The sequence below is a fragment of the Hippopotamus amphibius genome, chromosome 6 (genome assembly GCF_030028045.1).
Source record: "Hippopotamus amphibius kiboko isolate mHipAmp2 chromosome 6, mHipAmp2.hap2, whole genome shotgun sequence".
NCBI classification, from domain to species: domain Eukaryota; kingdom Metazoa; phylum Chordata; class Mammalia; order Artiodactyla; family Hippopotamidae; genus Hippopotamus; species Hippopotamus amphibius.
Genome location: NC_080191.1, coordinates 100,900,589 through 100,918,085, shown reverse-complemented (window position 1 = coordinate 100,918,085; position 17,497 = coordinate 100,900,589). Strand labels below are relative to the sequence as shown.

The 17,497-nt window shown below is 45.2% G+C and overlaps 1 protein-coding gene across 2 annotated transcripts in view; it reads right to left on the bottom strand.

Moving 5' to 3' along the window:
• Positions 1–17,497, bottom strand: part of CPNE4 (copine 4) — a 546,940-nt gene that overhangs the window by 123,929 nt on the left and 405,514 nt on the right. The window contains exons 1-3 of one of the 2 annotated variants that reach the window (XM_057739419.1): positions 11,846–11,920; positions 11,685–11,756; positions 8,974–9,048 (exon numbers count right to left, since the gene is read on the bottom strand). In XM_057739419.1, the coding sequence (XP_057595402.1) occupies positions 8,974–9,048; positions 11,685–11,756; positions 11,846–11,878 (180 nt within the window). In that variant the 5' untranslated portion in view covers positions 11,879–11,920. Of the gene's footprint in view, positions 1–8,973; positions 9,049–11,684; positions 11,757–11,845; positions 11,921–17,497 lie in introns of those variants that run through there. The other variant, XM_057739418.1, reaches the window with a different exon arrangement.

Below are 17,497 nucleotides of genomic sequence, written 5' to 3'. Positions count from 1 at the left end.
GGGTGGTTCCTCCTTAACAAGCCCTCAGTGCTCATTTCTGTTTGTGAGGCTGAAAGACTGTTTACTTCCATAATCTTCTGGCTCTGTAGTTTTGGGTTCAGTTTCTCTCTACACTGCTATTTGCTAATTTAAATGCCTTGAGGGGATAAGTCACTCCAACTATTGGGCGGCGTCCCTTCTCTGAAGCCTCTACAAATAACCCAAGCTCTCCCTGCAGCCCTGAACTCCGGTTTTACTTCCCCAGTTCCATGCGACTATCAAAACCACTGCTCAGTTTCTGCTTCTTAGTAGCTATTTTCTGCTAGGCTTCCCAGCTTCTCCATCCCTGGGTCTTATGAATCAACCTTATGGAATTGCCTTGAGTGGAAGACCTGCACAGAAGGTCTGGATCACCTCGATTCATTTATCTTCTCTCCAGCTTCTGCACCCTTAAATCTCGACCGCCTTAAGACTCTCAAACAGACATCTCTTGTATCTTGTCCAATGTTTATAGTTGTTTTCCGTGTAGAATAATGTAAAACAAACAGGCACTTTAATACTAGAAGCAGACCTATCCATATCCTTGTTTTAAACTTGGCTTTTTACCCCGATAGATTATAAACTCTCAGAGAGGAGGAATTGTGTCTTATTTTCCTTTATATTTCTGTTTCCTTAGCATCTTCCAAAGCACCTAGCTTTTAATGGCACTCTGTTTACTGAATGTATGAATGAATACATAAATGAGTGAGTCACGTGAATGCCGAGTATAGAACAGGAGGCGATCTGAGCAACAGATTTAGTCATCACATCCTTACTATGTATTTCACCTGGCGATTCCCTGCCCCAGAAATCTAGATGGCAGCAAAGTAGAATAAAGCCTACAGCCATCTTAGTCTTTAGCTCAACAAAATACTCTCAGGGGATATACTGATCATAGAGCCCTTGTGCTTGATATTGATACAAGGAAAGATAAAACCTTCCCTCAGCCCTCCAAAGTGCCATGGAGTTTGGTGCTAAGTACACACATAAACGTAACCAAAGCCTAAGCAGGAATGAATGAATGACAGAGAAGAGGGAAAGTCGATGGGTTTTGACCACAAACTATGGTCGTGAGGAGGATGTTTCTAGGGAGGGAACAGACTGAATGAATGTGTAGAGTAAACACAGAACGTGTAACAGGGAAGAGCTAAATCAGACTCCATGTTCGATCTGTTTCTTGGACTTTAACCTTTGCTTTTTGCTGCTTTTGTTATTACAATCATACAGGATGGCATGCCTCAGGGAACCCTGCCCCTCTGCCTGAATGTTAAACTAAAGTGCCTCTGTTCAGCTCACAGGCAGACACTCTGCCCTGCCCACACATGAATGGCTGCAAGAAAGGAGAAATTAACACATCCCCTCCCCAAGGCTGGTCATTCCTGGAGATGTTTTGCAAGACTGATGGCCCTTTTACTTTACTTCCCAGTGCCTCTCCCCCTCTATTCTGCCTTTTTACTGTACTTCCTCATAGCCTCCCCCTCTCTGATTCTATAAAAGAAACTGGCACCCAGACTCTGATAAGATGTTGTTTTCAGAGACACTAGCCTGCCATTTTCTCTGTTTGCCAGCTTTCTGAATAAAGTTGTATTCCTTGACTCAACACCTCATCTCCGATTCACTGGCCTGTCATGCAGTGAGCCGAGCAAGTGTGGACTTGGTAACAAAAGGACACACCAAGTAGCTGAACTACCCTGCAGCCTAAGGATGTGTAGGGCAGGAGTTTGCTCTTTGAGGTGAAGGGCCTTAAATGTGCATCTGAAGTGTCTGCACTGACCTGAAAGGCAGTGGGGAGCCACTGAAGGATTCTGAGTGGGAAAAAAAACATGGTTGGCCCTGTAGCAAAAACTTTGTAGGATACTTTAGAAAGAGGAGGGAGTGGGATACCTGTCTTCCCTTTGGCTGTTCTCCCTACGCAACCAGGACCAAATGCCCGGAGTCTGGAAAATGCCCCTCTGCTCTGTCCTGAAGGTGCCTGGTTGGCAGTGCAGTGTTCATCAGTAAGTATGCCCTGCAAACTCACCTCTCCACAAGAATGGCCCTGCTTACCTCAAAGATACACTTCTATCAGATTGTTACTGAAACAGGAGGGAAGGGGGCAGGGCACAACTTTTGAAAGAATGACATAGCCCGAGGCCATGACATAAACTGGTTAGACCCAAATGGGTCCAAGATGGTGGACAAGTCGACTTCCAGGTGCCATGACGGTTTCAAGGCTGACCTGAGGATCAAAAAGTGGGCAGTGGCCCAATTCTGGAAATCCCTGCCCACTCAGTAGACTATGAAATTACCTGCCCTTACAAAATCTGACAACCCCCATACCCTGGTGCCTTTCTCACCTTCTGAGAAGGCCCACACTCTGCCTGCAGAGTGTGTTTCTCTCTAAATAAATCTCTAAATAAACTTCTTACCTATTACTTTGTCTCTCACTGAATTCTTTCTGTGATGAGACATCAAGAACCTGAGCTTCATTAAGTCCTGAAACCAGGTGTGTGATCTCAGGTGGAAGATCTTGGGTTTTGCCAGGTTTGTGTCACAGCATGTGGGTTCAAGTCCCAATCTGAGGTGCACAGTTTCACTACCTCTACGTGGAACCAAGTGGGACCCTATGGGGCCGTCCCGGGACAGGCCCTCCCCTGTATCCTCTGCGGTAGCTCCTCTCTGAAGTGCCCAGATAACAGCATCTGATGCATATTTCCTGAGTTGTGTTACAGATGTGAAAACCTCCCATTAAGTGAAAGATGCTCACTACTTGACGACCATGGGCACACAGCCCTCAGGCCACCCGGAGCCTAAAGACCTGTGACCCTGCCCTGTTCCCTCACCATCAGCCAATCAGAATCCTGTGCAGGCTCTGATCACACACCCTGCGACCCCCTCCCTCATCTGGTGTTTTAAAAATGCTTTGCTGAGGGAATTCCCTTCTGGTGCAGTGGTTAGGGCACTGTGCTTTCACTGCCGAGAGTGTGGGCTCAATCCCTGGTCAGGGAACTAAGATCCTGAAAGCCAAGTGGTGTGCCTACCACCCCCCTCCAAAAAAAAAAATGCTTCACCGAATTTTATAACCCTTTCTCTGCTTCCAACGCCGATCTTTTGTTTGCCTGGCCTAACTGTGTGTCAGGCACACATACTTGTGCTAACGTAGGCATCTGCTCAAGACATTCGTGCTGGAGCCTCTCTCTGCTTCAGCACACGTGCACGTCAGAGAACCGGAGCCTCCCTCCCACCCCCCAGTGTGGCCACGTTAGCTTGTTCTACGCGCCCTGGGCCCTCCTGCAGGAGCCACAGGCTGTGACTCCTGAGATAGGTTGCTCAACACACAGGAGGAACAACATCCATTATTTATCTTTTTCCTTTTATTGATAATTGTAAACTTTTGCTATCATTTTTTAAAAAATAGAAAATATAGAAAAAAATAGAAAGATGACAAAAATAGAAGGAAGAAATAGCCCATAATCCCACCCATGATACCACAATTATCGATAACATTTTGGGAAATTTTTTTCTAGAATCTAGACATAAATTTCTTTCTTTCTTTTAAAAAATATTTGTAATCGTACTCTATATACACGTTGGTACCCTATTTTTTTTTTCTTGGAAGTATATTGCAATGTATGTTCTACTTTATTTCATATTCTTTTAAGATACTATTTAGGCCTGTCATGGAGTTGTTATCAGGAGGATGTACTGTCCCAGGAAAGAGCAAAATCTGACTCTAAGTTGGATCTGTTTTCTTTACTTTAAGCTTTGCTTTTCGCTGCTTTTGTTATTATAATCATACACAATGGTCTGACTCAGGGAACCCTGCCCCTCTGCCTGAATGTTAAACTAAAGTGCCTTTGCTCGGCTCACCGGGAGACAATCTGACCCTGCCCACCTGTGAATGGCTGCAGAAAAGAAGAAATTAACACATCCCCTCCCCTATGCCAGCCAAGCCAGGCAAAACTAATGGCCTTTTTACTTTACTTCCTCACCTCCTCCCCTTCTCTGTTCTATAAAAGAAACTGGCATCCAGACCCCGATAAGATGGTTTGGGGGGACACTAGTCCGCCATCTTCTCGGTCTGCCGGCTTTCCAAATAAAGTCACTATTCCTTGCCTCAACACCTCGTCTCTGATTTATTGGCCTGTCATGTGGCGAGCAGAGTGAGCTTGGACTTGATAACAGTACTATAAGTCAAGAAAAGAAAGATCAGGATACAATCTTCACCTTCAAGTAACTAAAAATCTAACATGTAGCACACTGGCTTTCAAATCCTGACTCCACCATATACAATCTGGATGATCTGGGACAGGACATTTAACTTTTCCACACCTCAGTCTCCTTATCCACCAATGGAGAGCGTATCACCTTTTCCTCACAGCAGTGCAGAAGGATTAGAGAAGCTGATGTGCGTAAGTGTTAAGTCCAGTGCCTGGCACGTGGTCAGCACTCAGAAAGCACTACTGCTGTTTATTATTACCAGTGAAAGAGAGAATGCATGAGGACACTTAGTATAGCACTACACAAATATCAGGGATGATTACTATTAAGATATCTGATTTCTAGAAATAAAACAACTCATGAGCAGCTCAAAAGCATCTTAAATGTACACTCAGAGATTCATAGTTAAAAATGACAAATCTGTGTCTAATTGTATGCTTACTTGACGACAGTCTGGAATTTCCAGCTTCCTTTGCTTGACCATCAGAGTTAAGATGGCCCTTGGGACAACTCAGAACAATGAAAATTAATGATATAGGCATTTTACTGAAGTTTTGCTATGGTAAAATGTTTTAATAACTTGGAGGCTATATGACCCTGCTCTTTTAGTCCAACATGAAAGAAATTTGGTCAAGTGAGAGGTCAGTGAGCAGTCAGCGGAAGTTTGAAAGAGAAAAGGAAGCAGTGCACAGCCACAACCGTGACCACGGGGTCATAGCCAAACTCTACAGCTTCCTCGTCTCGTGACTGGGCAAATTGTTTGACCTCACTATGCTTCATCTGTAGACTGGAAATAATAAGACCCATTTTTAACAGTATGGGTATGAGTTTTGGGGGTAACAGAGGCTAGACACCTGACCCCTGGTACATTGTAGATGCTCATGAATGATAATTTGCTATCATTAATGCAGGCTGGGTTAGTTTTCAGGCAGGCATACTCGAACACAGTAAAATCACAGCACAGCATGAGAAAGTTAATGCTGATACAGAACAGGGGTCAGCAAACTATGGTGTATGGCCTAAATTCAGCCCACTGCCTGTTTTTGTGAATAATGTTTTGTTGGAACATTGCCACGCTCATTCATTTACGTATCATACGTATGTTTTCACGCTGCTTTTGTTTATGTGGATTATATCTATCAATATTTTACCATATTATAAATTAAAACTGAGAAATTAAAAAATATTCATTTGTTATATCATTTTTAAAATAATAAAGATAAGCCTACTACATCATAATAAAAATAGCATTTTAATGGAAAATAATTACATTTTCCAAATGTATAAAATTGTCAGGAGAATGACATTATTTCACATCTTTGTGAATCAGTTTAATGATGGGATCAACAGAAGAATTCTCATATTTGCTGCTGCGTTCAGTCTGCTGTGATGCTAGAAGAACCAACTGTACACAGTATGAGAGTGAAGGAAGAAAATAATGTCCTAGTACTACTATGGAAATGGTTTTGACCTCATGCATTCTTTCTTGGACCTGGGACCACACCTTGAGGACGCTGCCTTGTAGCATACACACCCTCACTTTCCTCTCCCTGGCTCCCCACCTCCCTGAAGTACACGGGAACAGAACCAAGCTCTCCACAGTCCAAGACCAATCAAACTCATATTCATCAACCCTCTGCCCGGAAAGAAGACTTAGATTGTAGTTAGGGAACCTGAGTGAGTCCCTCTCTGTTACTGATCATCTGTGAGTGTGGGTGTGTGCGCGTGTGACATTTGGTAAGCCATTTCACATCTCTGAACCTCGATGTTCTCATATGTAAAAGAAGGCAACTGTATTAGGCAGAGCTTTCTACCAGAGGTGCTTGGATACCTGGAGGTTACCGGAATTACTGCAAGGGAACTGGGGTTCCAGATCTCCACAACTATTGTCTGAATTGGATATAGCATATTTCCCCCACATACTCATACTGCAGTTTTTCACATGTATATAGAAATTAGTTGCTCTAATGATACTAATTAGCAAAATGTTTTAAATTAAGGGATTTGTTTACCTCAGTGGCTTTTACTGTTGGTCTATTTTCTCAATTAATAGATATAAGTTTAACTATTAACATGCAGGTAGCTCAACCTTACTGAGTGCTAAAGGCTAGAAGGAGGTCCTCCTGAGAACCTCTGGGAACTATTTTACCAGCTGTGTCATGGGATAATTGTTCTCTCTTGTTCAGATTCTATCACAAAAATACTGTGGCAGGTTGCATCTTCCACTACGCTGTCCACCGTCACACGCTTTTCCACGTTATCACTTTGCCACTCCCCCGTCAAGGCGTGGAGTCACTCTCCTCTACTCGACTCTGGGCTGCCTTGTGACTCACTTGTAACCACCAGAAGCAGCAGAAGGGACAACTTTTAAGGCTCGGTCAGAAAAGGCCACACAGCTTTTGCCTGCTTCTCTTGGGATGCTCTTGTTGGGAAAAGCCAGCCACCATGTAGAAAGTGTGACAAACCTAAGACCACTAGGAAGGCACTCTGGCTGACCTGCCTGGTGGAGCTCGGCCTTCCAGCCATCCCATGTGCTGGGCATGTGACTAAAGCTCCTCCACCAGCTGCGTATAACTGAGTGACTTCTGTCATTGTCATAAGGAGCAGAAGAACTGCCCAGTGGACCCTGCCTGAATTTCTGACCTCACAATTACGACATATAATAAAGCAGTTGTTAGTATAAGTCACCGGGTTTTGGGGTGTAGATAACGGGACAGCAGTGTCAGGCCTGCTGAGCCTCTGCTTCCTGAAGAGGTTGTGTCACGTGATCTTCATGGTACCCTCCTGCTCTTCAACTCTGCAACTCTGCCCTCTCCCCACTGGAGACCATTCGGCTCCCAGTCCACTGGCGCAGCACTTCTGCTTTGCTCTGAACAGGGCCCGCTCCTTTCCGGGTGACTGAGTCTGGGAGAGACGCCGCCACACTGTGGAGGACCTGGGGTCTGCTGCCTGGGGCGCTGGGGTTTCAGCACTGAGCAATCAGCTCAGCTGGGAGTGGCAACGGCCACTGGGAACCATGGTGAGAACCACTGAGAACCACTATGGCTCTAGCATTGTCACGTCATTTGTTGTTTAAACCAATGTGTCACTTGGTGCATTGCAGGTTGTGGGTGTAAGCGTGGTTCAGAGTGTGCCCTTTCCCACCAACCGATGCATGACAAGCACACGACAGAGGTTTGGGAGATGAATGATGAACGAGTGGATAAACGAACAAATAAGGGAGGGAATGCACGGATGCATACATGGACTGGGCACTGTTTGTAGGTGAGAATGGACTATGCCAGCACACAAGCTGCTGCCTAAGACTCTGGGATGCTGCTTGAGGGCTCTCCCCTTTTCAGCCTAATGCCTGTAAGCAACTGAAAGCGTAGCACCACGTCCCCAAATCCCCTCTTCTTTAGTTGTTCGCTTGGAAAATGGAGTCCTTTGTGAATACATTGATGCTTTTAGACTCAAGGGTGTGGCTGGAGGGAAATAATATATATATGGTGAGGTTGGAGAGGAAACTTTTTTTTTTTTTTTTTTTTTTTTTAATTTTTATTTTTTTTTTTTTTTGGGGGTACACCAGGTTCAATCAACTGTTTTTATACACACATCCCCATATTCCCTCCCCTCCCCGACGCCCCCCCCTCGATTCCCCCCCACCCTCCCCGCCCCAGTCCTCTAAGGCATCTTCCATCCTCGAGTTGGACTCCCTTTAGAGAGGAAACTTTTTTAAAGGGGTGGAGACTGTAGAACTTTTCTGTGTATACAAGACCAGCAGGGCCTGTGACTGGGTGGAAGGTGTGAGATACAACAGGAAGAGTACAGACGGGAGTCAGGCTGACACGGGACTGAGTCCTCAGTTTTACCACCAACCAGGAGGGGACGGTGGCCATGAGCACGTGCTTTGCGAACCTCCCACTGCAGGGAGTGGAACTGACCATGGACCCCAGCTGCTGTGCTCCAAAATTCAGCCCTGCCCTCGCTCCAAGGCCGGGCTGCCTGTGGGCTGCTCCCTGCCAGTGCTGCGTGTGTGGGGGATATGAAGGAGCTCATGGGAGACACGGACTCGCTCGCTGGCCAAGTTTGGCTCTAGGACGCCTTGATGGTGTTGCGGGAGCTGCCACCTCTCCCCCTCTCTCCTTTGCCTATATGCAGGCCTGCACCCTGGTCTATCGGCTCTCCAGACTTCCCCCTCAGTGTTCCCGACACTGTATGTCTCCTAATAAAATCCTTGCATCTTTCACCCTGTCTTGGTGTCTTGTTTTTTTGGGTTACCTGGACTAACACATGCAGTGACCTTAGACAATTACTTTATCCACAGTAATCTGTCTCTTCACCTGTAAAACAGGGTTAATAATGCCTGTTACATGCTGTGATCATGCTTGAAAGGCTCTTAACCCCGTATCTGGCAAATACAGATGCTTAATAAATGTAACTTTTCTTCTTTTCTCACATGTCCTCTTTTCCTCTGAAAAGTTCCTAGTGATGGGGTAAAGTCACGTTTACCTCTGCACATGTGACCTGTAGCATTTGGGAACGAATGAAGTCTCAGTGTAACAAAATTGCCCTATTTTAATTATAGTCCCTCCTCCTTCTTGTAAACTGCTTCTTAATTTGGGGGAAGTCTTACTTTGTAGACCTCTCTGAAATCTTTGATGTGTTTAATAATGTGAGCTGAAAGGGAAAAAACAGCCGCGAGGGGAAATCTTATTAAGCTTTGTGCGCCAGCTTTATTACTTCCTTCAATAAAGCTGATGCCAAACACTTTACCTTGTCATCCAGTTTCCGCGCATTGAAGGCAAGTTCAACGTAGTCATCGTTGCCAGATAATTCCTCAGCAATCACCTAAAGGAAAAAGCACGCATCAGACACAGTGGCAGTTGGACCACTCAGCCCAGAAACTCATGAACAATTTAGCTCACGTTTGATCCAAAAATCAACAAAGACTGGCATCTGGCGTGGAGTTTCCCACAACCCAGTGAAGACAGCACAGCACCTCCCGGTGCACAAGGGAGCTCCCTAGAGCAGACCACAGATAATGACTAGATCTCATTCGTGCTGAGCACGAGAACACGAGGTGTGTGGTGTAAGCTGGAGGAAGAGGTTTTGGAGGAACAATTAGGAAGAGCTTCTTCCTTCAAAGGTCACACAGTACTGAATGGCATGTCCATAAATAATCATATATATTTTCTTCTTTGGGAAGTGACAAAAAAGGAGGAGTAGGCAGCAATGCTTCTCCACTGTTTTGAATCAGACCAACAAGGGTTAGGGAATAAATAGGTCCTTACGTCCCTTCCAGGCCAATGGTTACAAGGTCATTAAAGAAATGTTCTAATTCCAGTGTTTCAGAAAAAGACTGTCCCTTGGCTTTTCAAGACACACACACACACACACATACACACAGAGAGAGAGAATAAGAATCTAGACCCTTAACTCCCAAGAACAGAGAATTCCTGACAAAGACTTTGACGTAAGTGAAGAGATAATAGTATCTAAGAGCCTTTCTCATAAAAGATCACTTCCCAATATTGAATAGTGACTTTCAAAGCCTTGGAGCAGAAACTGATGGAAAAAGAAGTTAGGAGAGAAACAACAACAAAAATATAGGGACCATTGTAGCTGCATATAGGTTAAACCACTTCTAAATCAGGTTAGGACTCCACCAGGCATTCAGAGGCCAGTCATCAAATTTGTTATGTGGAGACACTGAGCTTTAATTCAATTTTATCTCCATTCTATCTGAGCTCAACTTTTCCATTACGAGTTGGGTTCATCTGTTCTGAGTACACATTGGTAGCCTCTGGAAATTTTTATTTTATGCATAATATTAAAGCTAAAAGAGTTGTCTAAAGAAAGAAGGATCCCTTCAAAAGTGTGAGCACCTGAGGAGTAGGGAACATGGGTCCAGATACACCGTGAAAACTCAAGAACTACTTGATAAACTGGGAATCGTCATATTTAGATTTTTCATTTGATTCTCTTTTGTCCCATGTCACCTTAATGCCTCTTCTCTTACAATCCACCTGAGCTGTGGTCTTTATTTTGTGGTTACAGATACCTTTGGAAAGGTGATGAAGTTATGACTTCCATCTGCAAAGCCTAGAAAATCTGGCACATATTTTCAAGCGTTTTCCAGAAGCTGTGGAGGCCATTGTTCTGAACCAAGGACCCAGGATTAAGGGGAGGATTTAAATATTTAAAATTAGGAAGGAGATTAAGTTTTTCTGGGCTGTGTAGAGAAAGGGAATTCTGGAGCTGTCTTAGAAAAAAGGTGGCAAGATGAGCTTTTGTTCACTGGGGAAAGAACTGTGGCAGATCTCACACCTGGGTTCACCACCCCAAGTCTTCTCTAGGACTGTGGGCTTTGGGAGAGAGCCCATGGGTCCACGGCTTTTCAGAGCACCCATGTCTTCAAAGACCATTTGAACCATTTGTTCATGATTGAACACGGTAGTCAAGAAAAAGCTCTGATATGATTGCATCATTTTAATATTTAATACTCAAGCCAAGAAACTCAGCTAAGCTCCTGTGAGAATGGTCCTAATTTTCACCAGTGGACATGAAATATTTTAAAATTTTTCCTTTAAAAAATGGCTTAAAGGTTTTTTTTAACGAATCAGTCACTTTCAAGTTAAAAAGGAATGTTCAAAGGACCTATGGAGGTTTTCCTCTGAGGCAATTTGCCTGCAAGCAATTCAGATTCTCCTAGCACTTTTTTCTACCTATTATTATTATTATTTGTTCACACAACTAAATGGTTAGACAACTTATCTTTCTCAAGGGCTCTAATACAAGATGCCAAAGTTTCAAATACTGGAGCTCTACTTGAACATTTCATGTTTTATTTAGAAATACTTCCAGCATTGCCTTATAGAACACTCTGCAATGACAGAAATGTTCTGTAACCTGCACCGTCCAGTATGGTAGCTGCCAGCCATGTGGAACCACTGAGCCCTTGATATCAAGCTAGTGGAAGGAATTTGCTTCTATTTAATTTTATATCATTTTAAGTTTAAATCATCACACGGCTACCAAATAGAACAGCACAGCTCCAAACTATTAGGTTAAAGAGGAGGGTTAAATGCTGGGATCTCTGGTTCTTAGGCAACAGACCAAACCTTGGATTAAATGCTATTAGAGCTTTTTTTTTTCCTCAAGAAACTGAGATGTGGGGGTAGGTAGCTTTAAAGATTTGAAAACGCATTCTTACTGTGCTCAATAACCCCATGTTTGGTCCCTGCTAAAACCTACATTTAATTACAGAAGTGCTTAGTTGAAGTGAATGGCCTCACTTTCAAATTCTTTTTCTACAATAGAAAGGTCAAAATTGTATTGTCAGGAAGGAGAAAGATGGGGAAAAGAAGGGGCAACTGGGATAGCTGAGCAGTTGTGGGATCAGCTTCCCACGTGGCTGGGTCGGACCGTCGGCTCCACCTGGGCACCTGGGCACCTGGGCAGGCGGCTGCCGAGGGAGGGCTCACCGTGATGGAGGATTTCCCCGCCGTGTTCCCGTGCTTCAGCAAGGATTTGGACAGCTTTCTCTGGGAAACGATCTGTACAAAAGGAAACACAAGGTGGAAACACGAGTCATATGCTTGCAGGTACACTCTTTCATATCTCCCCTACAAAATTCTGCACTTACAGCTCTCCTTGAAATTATGACATCTGTGTCCATTTGTTTTCCAAGGTTCTTCCACAAACGTCTCCTAAATACAGGTCCTTCCCTTCTTTCCTCTTATGGCCTGTGCTGTACGGATGAGTGTGTGAGGGGTTACAGATAGTTCAGTCAATTAGGAGGTGGCTTCATTATTGCTGAAACCTTTATATTAAAATTAGACAAAATATGTTGGATATGTACATTAAGATAAAGGAGATGAAGTTTCAGAACAATCTCAAATTAGCACTAAAACCTCTGTGCAGAGTGGGGAATGGGGTGAAGGGAGGAAAGAAACTCAAGGTCTACATATACACTTCCTGTATACCCTATACCCTCTGGCGTTCTATTTTTAATACATTCATCAGGAAGCGATAAAGTACGTCATCAGGAGCCTGACATTCAGACAAGCCAAAGGAGTAACTGGGGTCCCCTCCACGACTCAGTGCCGACTAAAACCATGTCCACACTGGGAGCTGTTCTCAGCAGGACTGCCCATCCCCCTCCTGTGTGGTTTTCTGAAAGAGAAGGGCAGCAAGGCATTGAGGCCTGCGCCCCACGATGCCCAGGATTCCCAAAGGAGAAAGGCTTAAAAGACCCGAGAGAAAGCCGTGCTCTCCCCTCGGCAGAGGGAGAACGAAGTCCCCCGTTGCGGGCAGCAGCCGCTACCTGCATAAAGGTCCCCACCGCCTGGCACTCCTGCCACTGTGTAATTCCCGTCCCTTGAGTGCTGGCTGGATCCAGTTATTTGCTTCCAGTGAACAGGAAACCACAAAAGTGATGGGATATCACTTCAGAGATTAGGTTCCAAAATCACTGTGACTTCCTTCTTGCGCACTACCTCTCACTCTCCCTTAGAGCCTTTGGTCTGGGGGAAGCAGGCTGCCAGGCTGTGAACGGCCCTGCAGGAGCAGCCCACACGGCCAGGAATCGACGTCCGCATTCAACGGGCAGCGAGGACCAGAGGCCAGCCAGCAGCCACACGAGAGAGCCTGCAGAGGTCATCCCCCACGGTGCACCCTGAGATAACTGCACCTCGACAGCAGCCTCGGGAGAGACCCCGGTCCAGAGGGCCCAGCCACGCTGCCCCGGTTCCTGAGGCTGTGAGATAACAAGTGTTCGTTTTTAAGCTTTCAAGTTTGGGGGTAGATTTTAATGCGGCAATTGTAAAAGTACACATAAGACAGGGAAGGAGATCACTGTGAAAAGTGGGGTCACAAACCCATTCTCTGAAATCTTCATGTAGTTGGTCTCTGTGTCACAGCAATAAAAATGTCAGGGGCGTGCTAATATCAAATGCAAAAAGTTCAGAGACCTTCCTTAGGCCAAACAGATTTACAGATCCTGATGTTCAGTCTGCGTCGTCTGAAGAGGAAGGCGAAGGCGTGTTTCTGTAAAAAATCACCAGGTGATGATAATGACGGGGATGACATCAGCAGGAGCGATGGGAACTCCCACCTAAGTATACAGGTTACGTGGCAGATGCCGCCTTCATTCCAAAAATCATTACTTGGCCTCCCCTCCCCCCCGTCGTATGACAAACTTGGTGCTAGGCATGAAGAAGAGTGGTAAGCAAAGTCAGATGCAGTACCTGACCTCATGGAGCTTACACTGCAGTGCAGAGAGAGTAATAAACCAAATGGTCAAACAAAGGAGAGATGCGCTGGCTGTGGTGGGGACCATGGTGAGGGGGAATGGGAGCGGACGGCTTATGGAGCTCCGGCAGCAGTCCAGGCGAGAGGTGACAGTGGCCGTGGAGACGGAGAGGAAAGGCTGGATTTGTGAGACAGTTAGGTGTCAAACAGCCAGAATTTGGAAATGGACTGAATATGGAGAGTGGGAGGCACCCTCTGTGCATCACTGGATCAGAGACTTATGCCCTTCAGTGAGTTAGAGGTCACAGGGAGGGGACCTTAAGTTGGACGGCAAAGAACAAAGTTTGGGGCAGAAAACAGACTGCGGTAGGTTGAAGAGGAGAGAAAGAGCAAGGAAATGGACAAGAAGAAAATTCCTTCAATAGGTTTGTCTATACGTAGGGAAGAGAGAATAGACCCTGAGGGGAAGGAGACATTCAGTAAGGTTTCTGTCTTAGCGGTCACTTTGTTGTTAAACTTTGCAGCCTCACAAATTTGGTAGTTTACTTCCTTTTGTAGAGGAGCAAAGCTGGACACAGATAGTCTAAGTAACTTCCCTAAGGCCATAGAGCTAAGTGGGAGTGTGGCTGGGATTTGAACATAGGGCCGACTCCAGAAACTGATCGCTAGTTACAACAGATTCAGAAAAGGTTCACAGCACTGATGAATTGATTCTTCCATTTGTTCTGCAGGCATTTGCATACAAGAACAAGGCATTCCACTGGGTGCCCAATAAATGTGTTCAGTTGCAGGAAAAAGTTACCCTTTGCACCCAAATTTGCATGTTTTGGTTGGGCAGAACGGAAAAAGACAGAAATCCAACAAACCTCTTTTTCTGCTGGAAGAGAGCAAGCGCCGAATTCCAACCACCTGTGCAGCTGGCAGCACGACCTGCTCCTTCCTTTCTGTTTCTGTCCCGTCCCCAGCTTCCCTGTGTTCCATTATGTTTGATCCCACAAGCCACCTCTGATCCTTTTCGGAAGAGGCAGAGTCCATAAAACGGGAGGTGATTAATCAGTATTTGTTGAATAAATGAATATGTAAGTGAATGAATAAGTGAACAGAGAAAATAGATGAACGGAGAGGGAGAACTGCAAAGCTCTGATTGTTCTTAGCCCTCCTGTTTTAATAAGGAGGTTGATTCAAGGAGCACACTGTGATTCCAACAAGGAAGGCCACACCCTGCATGGCCCAGATGGGTACTGTGGAGTCCGAACAGGCAGGAAATTAGAGAAAACACTCCTTAGTGAGTGCCTGTCTTCCCTCTAGATGTGTTGGAGGGCTGGCTGATAACCCCAGATGGTCCCAGAAATGACTTTTCAGGCAAGTCAGAGGAAAATGAAGCTTACGGTCACCTTGGCTAGACCTCAGATTAAGTGTGTTGATGCCTAATTTATAGGAATCATGAAGATAAAAGTCCTGGATGTTGGTGGAAAGGAAAAAAAAAAAAAAAGAAAACGTTCACAGCTGGATTTGCACTACATGTGTTTGCTTTTAAGCCCTAGATCTCATGTTAGTGCTTAAGCCTCAACGTGTAAGCATGAAGAAGATGGTAAAGAAATGCTCAAGTTAAACCTTAAGAATGGAGTAACTTGAAGACACTGGCTTTGGTTAAGCACAGTGTAGCATGATAAAGAACATAAGTTTTTTACTTGCAGCTGACTGTCAATAAAATGACATGAAAAAAAGTCAGATGACAAAGGAATTGGCTTACCTTCCCGTAGTTAATTCTGATTGCAAGCTCCTCACCTTTCCCATCTTACGCATTAAGAATATTCCAGTGCTTTTAGTCCTATCAGCAAAGTCATTATTCCCCCCACCCCCCCACCCCACTCGGAGTGTCACTTGTTCTAGGAAAGCTACCATTTCCTAGAATAATGTAGACATTATTTTTTAATTTGAGATAAACCAAAATACAGAAGACAAGCCGCAAAAGGGCATGAGGAAGACTCTGCGGTTTCTCTCCAGGGGTTTTTCAGTGGGGGGTGGAGGGGAAGACACATGACTAGATGACAAAACAAGGGTCATTGTTAAGCAGTGGCCAGGTCAATATCCATCTAAAGAAAGGCAACATTATGCCCGGTTCCCAAATAAGCTGGCCTCAGAAATACTCTGGTCCATTGTCATTGCGTTTCACCCACATTGGTTACCTACCCCAGTAGCTCCAAGTGACCCCCAATAAGCCTCTCAGCGCTGAGATGACCTATGCGTTGGGTTTCCAGGTGTTGGGAGACTGTCTTTATAGACTGTGCCTTCCAAGATCCATGTTCTCTTTCTGCAAGGAAGACCAAGGGTGGTCCCAGGTCTCTCTTCTCACTCTTAACTGATTTAGAGGTGCCAACATTTCCAGTTCTAGGGTCTGGAAAGGATGCTACCAGGTACCACCCCCTGTCTTTTACAGATGCTAGGAAGACAAGCCATTTCCCAGGAAATGTTCCTTCCTAAGAAATGGGCATTTGGGTAAACAAGCGGCCACGCAAGCAAGCACTCAAACAAACTGATTGTACAGCCCCAGGCTTCCATCTCAGCTCCAAAGAAAGAGCGATAATTAAGGTCCCAAACTGTTCATTGTAATAATGACCAACAGTGAGTCGCCACTGGCATGGCCATTCTCTTAGGACTCTGGGCAAAAATTATAGGACGCCCAGCTGGAGCAGCGAGCTATAGTGCAAAACCTGTTCGCTGCCAATTCCCTTCTCACACAGGCTTTGTTGTAGCTGAAGCAACTGCATCAGACTCAAAAAAGCCTTAGGCCTTGTCAGAGGATGAGGGGGTTAGAGTGACAAGGACTTACCCTCATCCCAGCTGACACTGAGGCAGCATTAGGCACTGGGCTAAAGGGGAGGCACTTGTCAGAAGTCCTCTAATTTGACTCTGCTCATCTATAGCAGGGTCACAGCTGCAATGCTTAGACTTCAACAGAAGGGTGAAATATGTAGTGACGGGGTAGGGGGGGCACTCTTATTAGCAAAGCGGACCAGAGGGACACAAGCACAATTAAGTCTTTGATGAGCAGTCACACATGGATCTGGGGAGGAAGTGCTTCATCCCCCGTGAAGTGGACGTATTCTAACAGCAGGGACCCTCATTTTTCAGGGAAGTACACTGTTGCATTTGGATTAATGGGAACAAAGCCAGTAGAATAAAAAACATTTTGGTCAATTTTTCAACAAGTGTATGTTCAGCTGGATTTGCTTACAAAGGCTTTCAAAGCAGTCATTTTGGGGACTAGACAGTTGTTTTTCATGAGATCTCTTTTACTGAAAATATTTTCAGATTATTTTCGGAAATTGCTTTAAGACTATTGCAAAAACAAACATTTATTGAACATCTTTTCTGTGCTGAGCGCCGCTCTGAGACAACAGTGGTGGACAGGTGAAAACATATTTACAATACTTGACAGGCGCACCTCTGTTAGCCAGAATTGATAATGCCCAAAGCTTGTGTCAGAGAACTTTCATTCCTTAAGAGGTATGTAAATATTGTATGAAAATGTCTTTGTGTAGAGAAGCCTGGAAATCACAGGAGTAGAAAAAGTTCAGCATCTTAACTACAGGACATCAACAGAGATTTAGTTGTGAGTCACCCTGAGCATAGCCACAGACGGAGCATTCTTTACACTTTTTTTTGGCCCCAGAACCTTTCGTTAAGGAGCATCCCTGGTGTTCCGCAAAATAGCAAGTACGACTCCCATCACTACAGGGTACAACCAAGGCTCCTGTAGCAACAGAGGGGGACCAGCCCAGGTCCCCTCAGGCCTGACCCTTGCAGAGCTGGCTGCCAGCCAGTACTGGCATCTCTTTGCCTGCAGGTTCTTCTGGACTCTGTGCCCGCTGTCCACAGGCACAGCAAGCTGAAAGTTGGGAGGATTAACACCCTTGGGAGCAGAGTCACCCAACTGATGGGCTTTGGTACAGAAAACCCCCAGCTCCTTTGGCCCAGGGATAGGGGTGACTCTGAGGTGTTTGTTCTGCACAGAAGCTGAGTTTCCCCAGTGCATGGAACT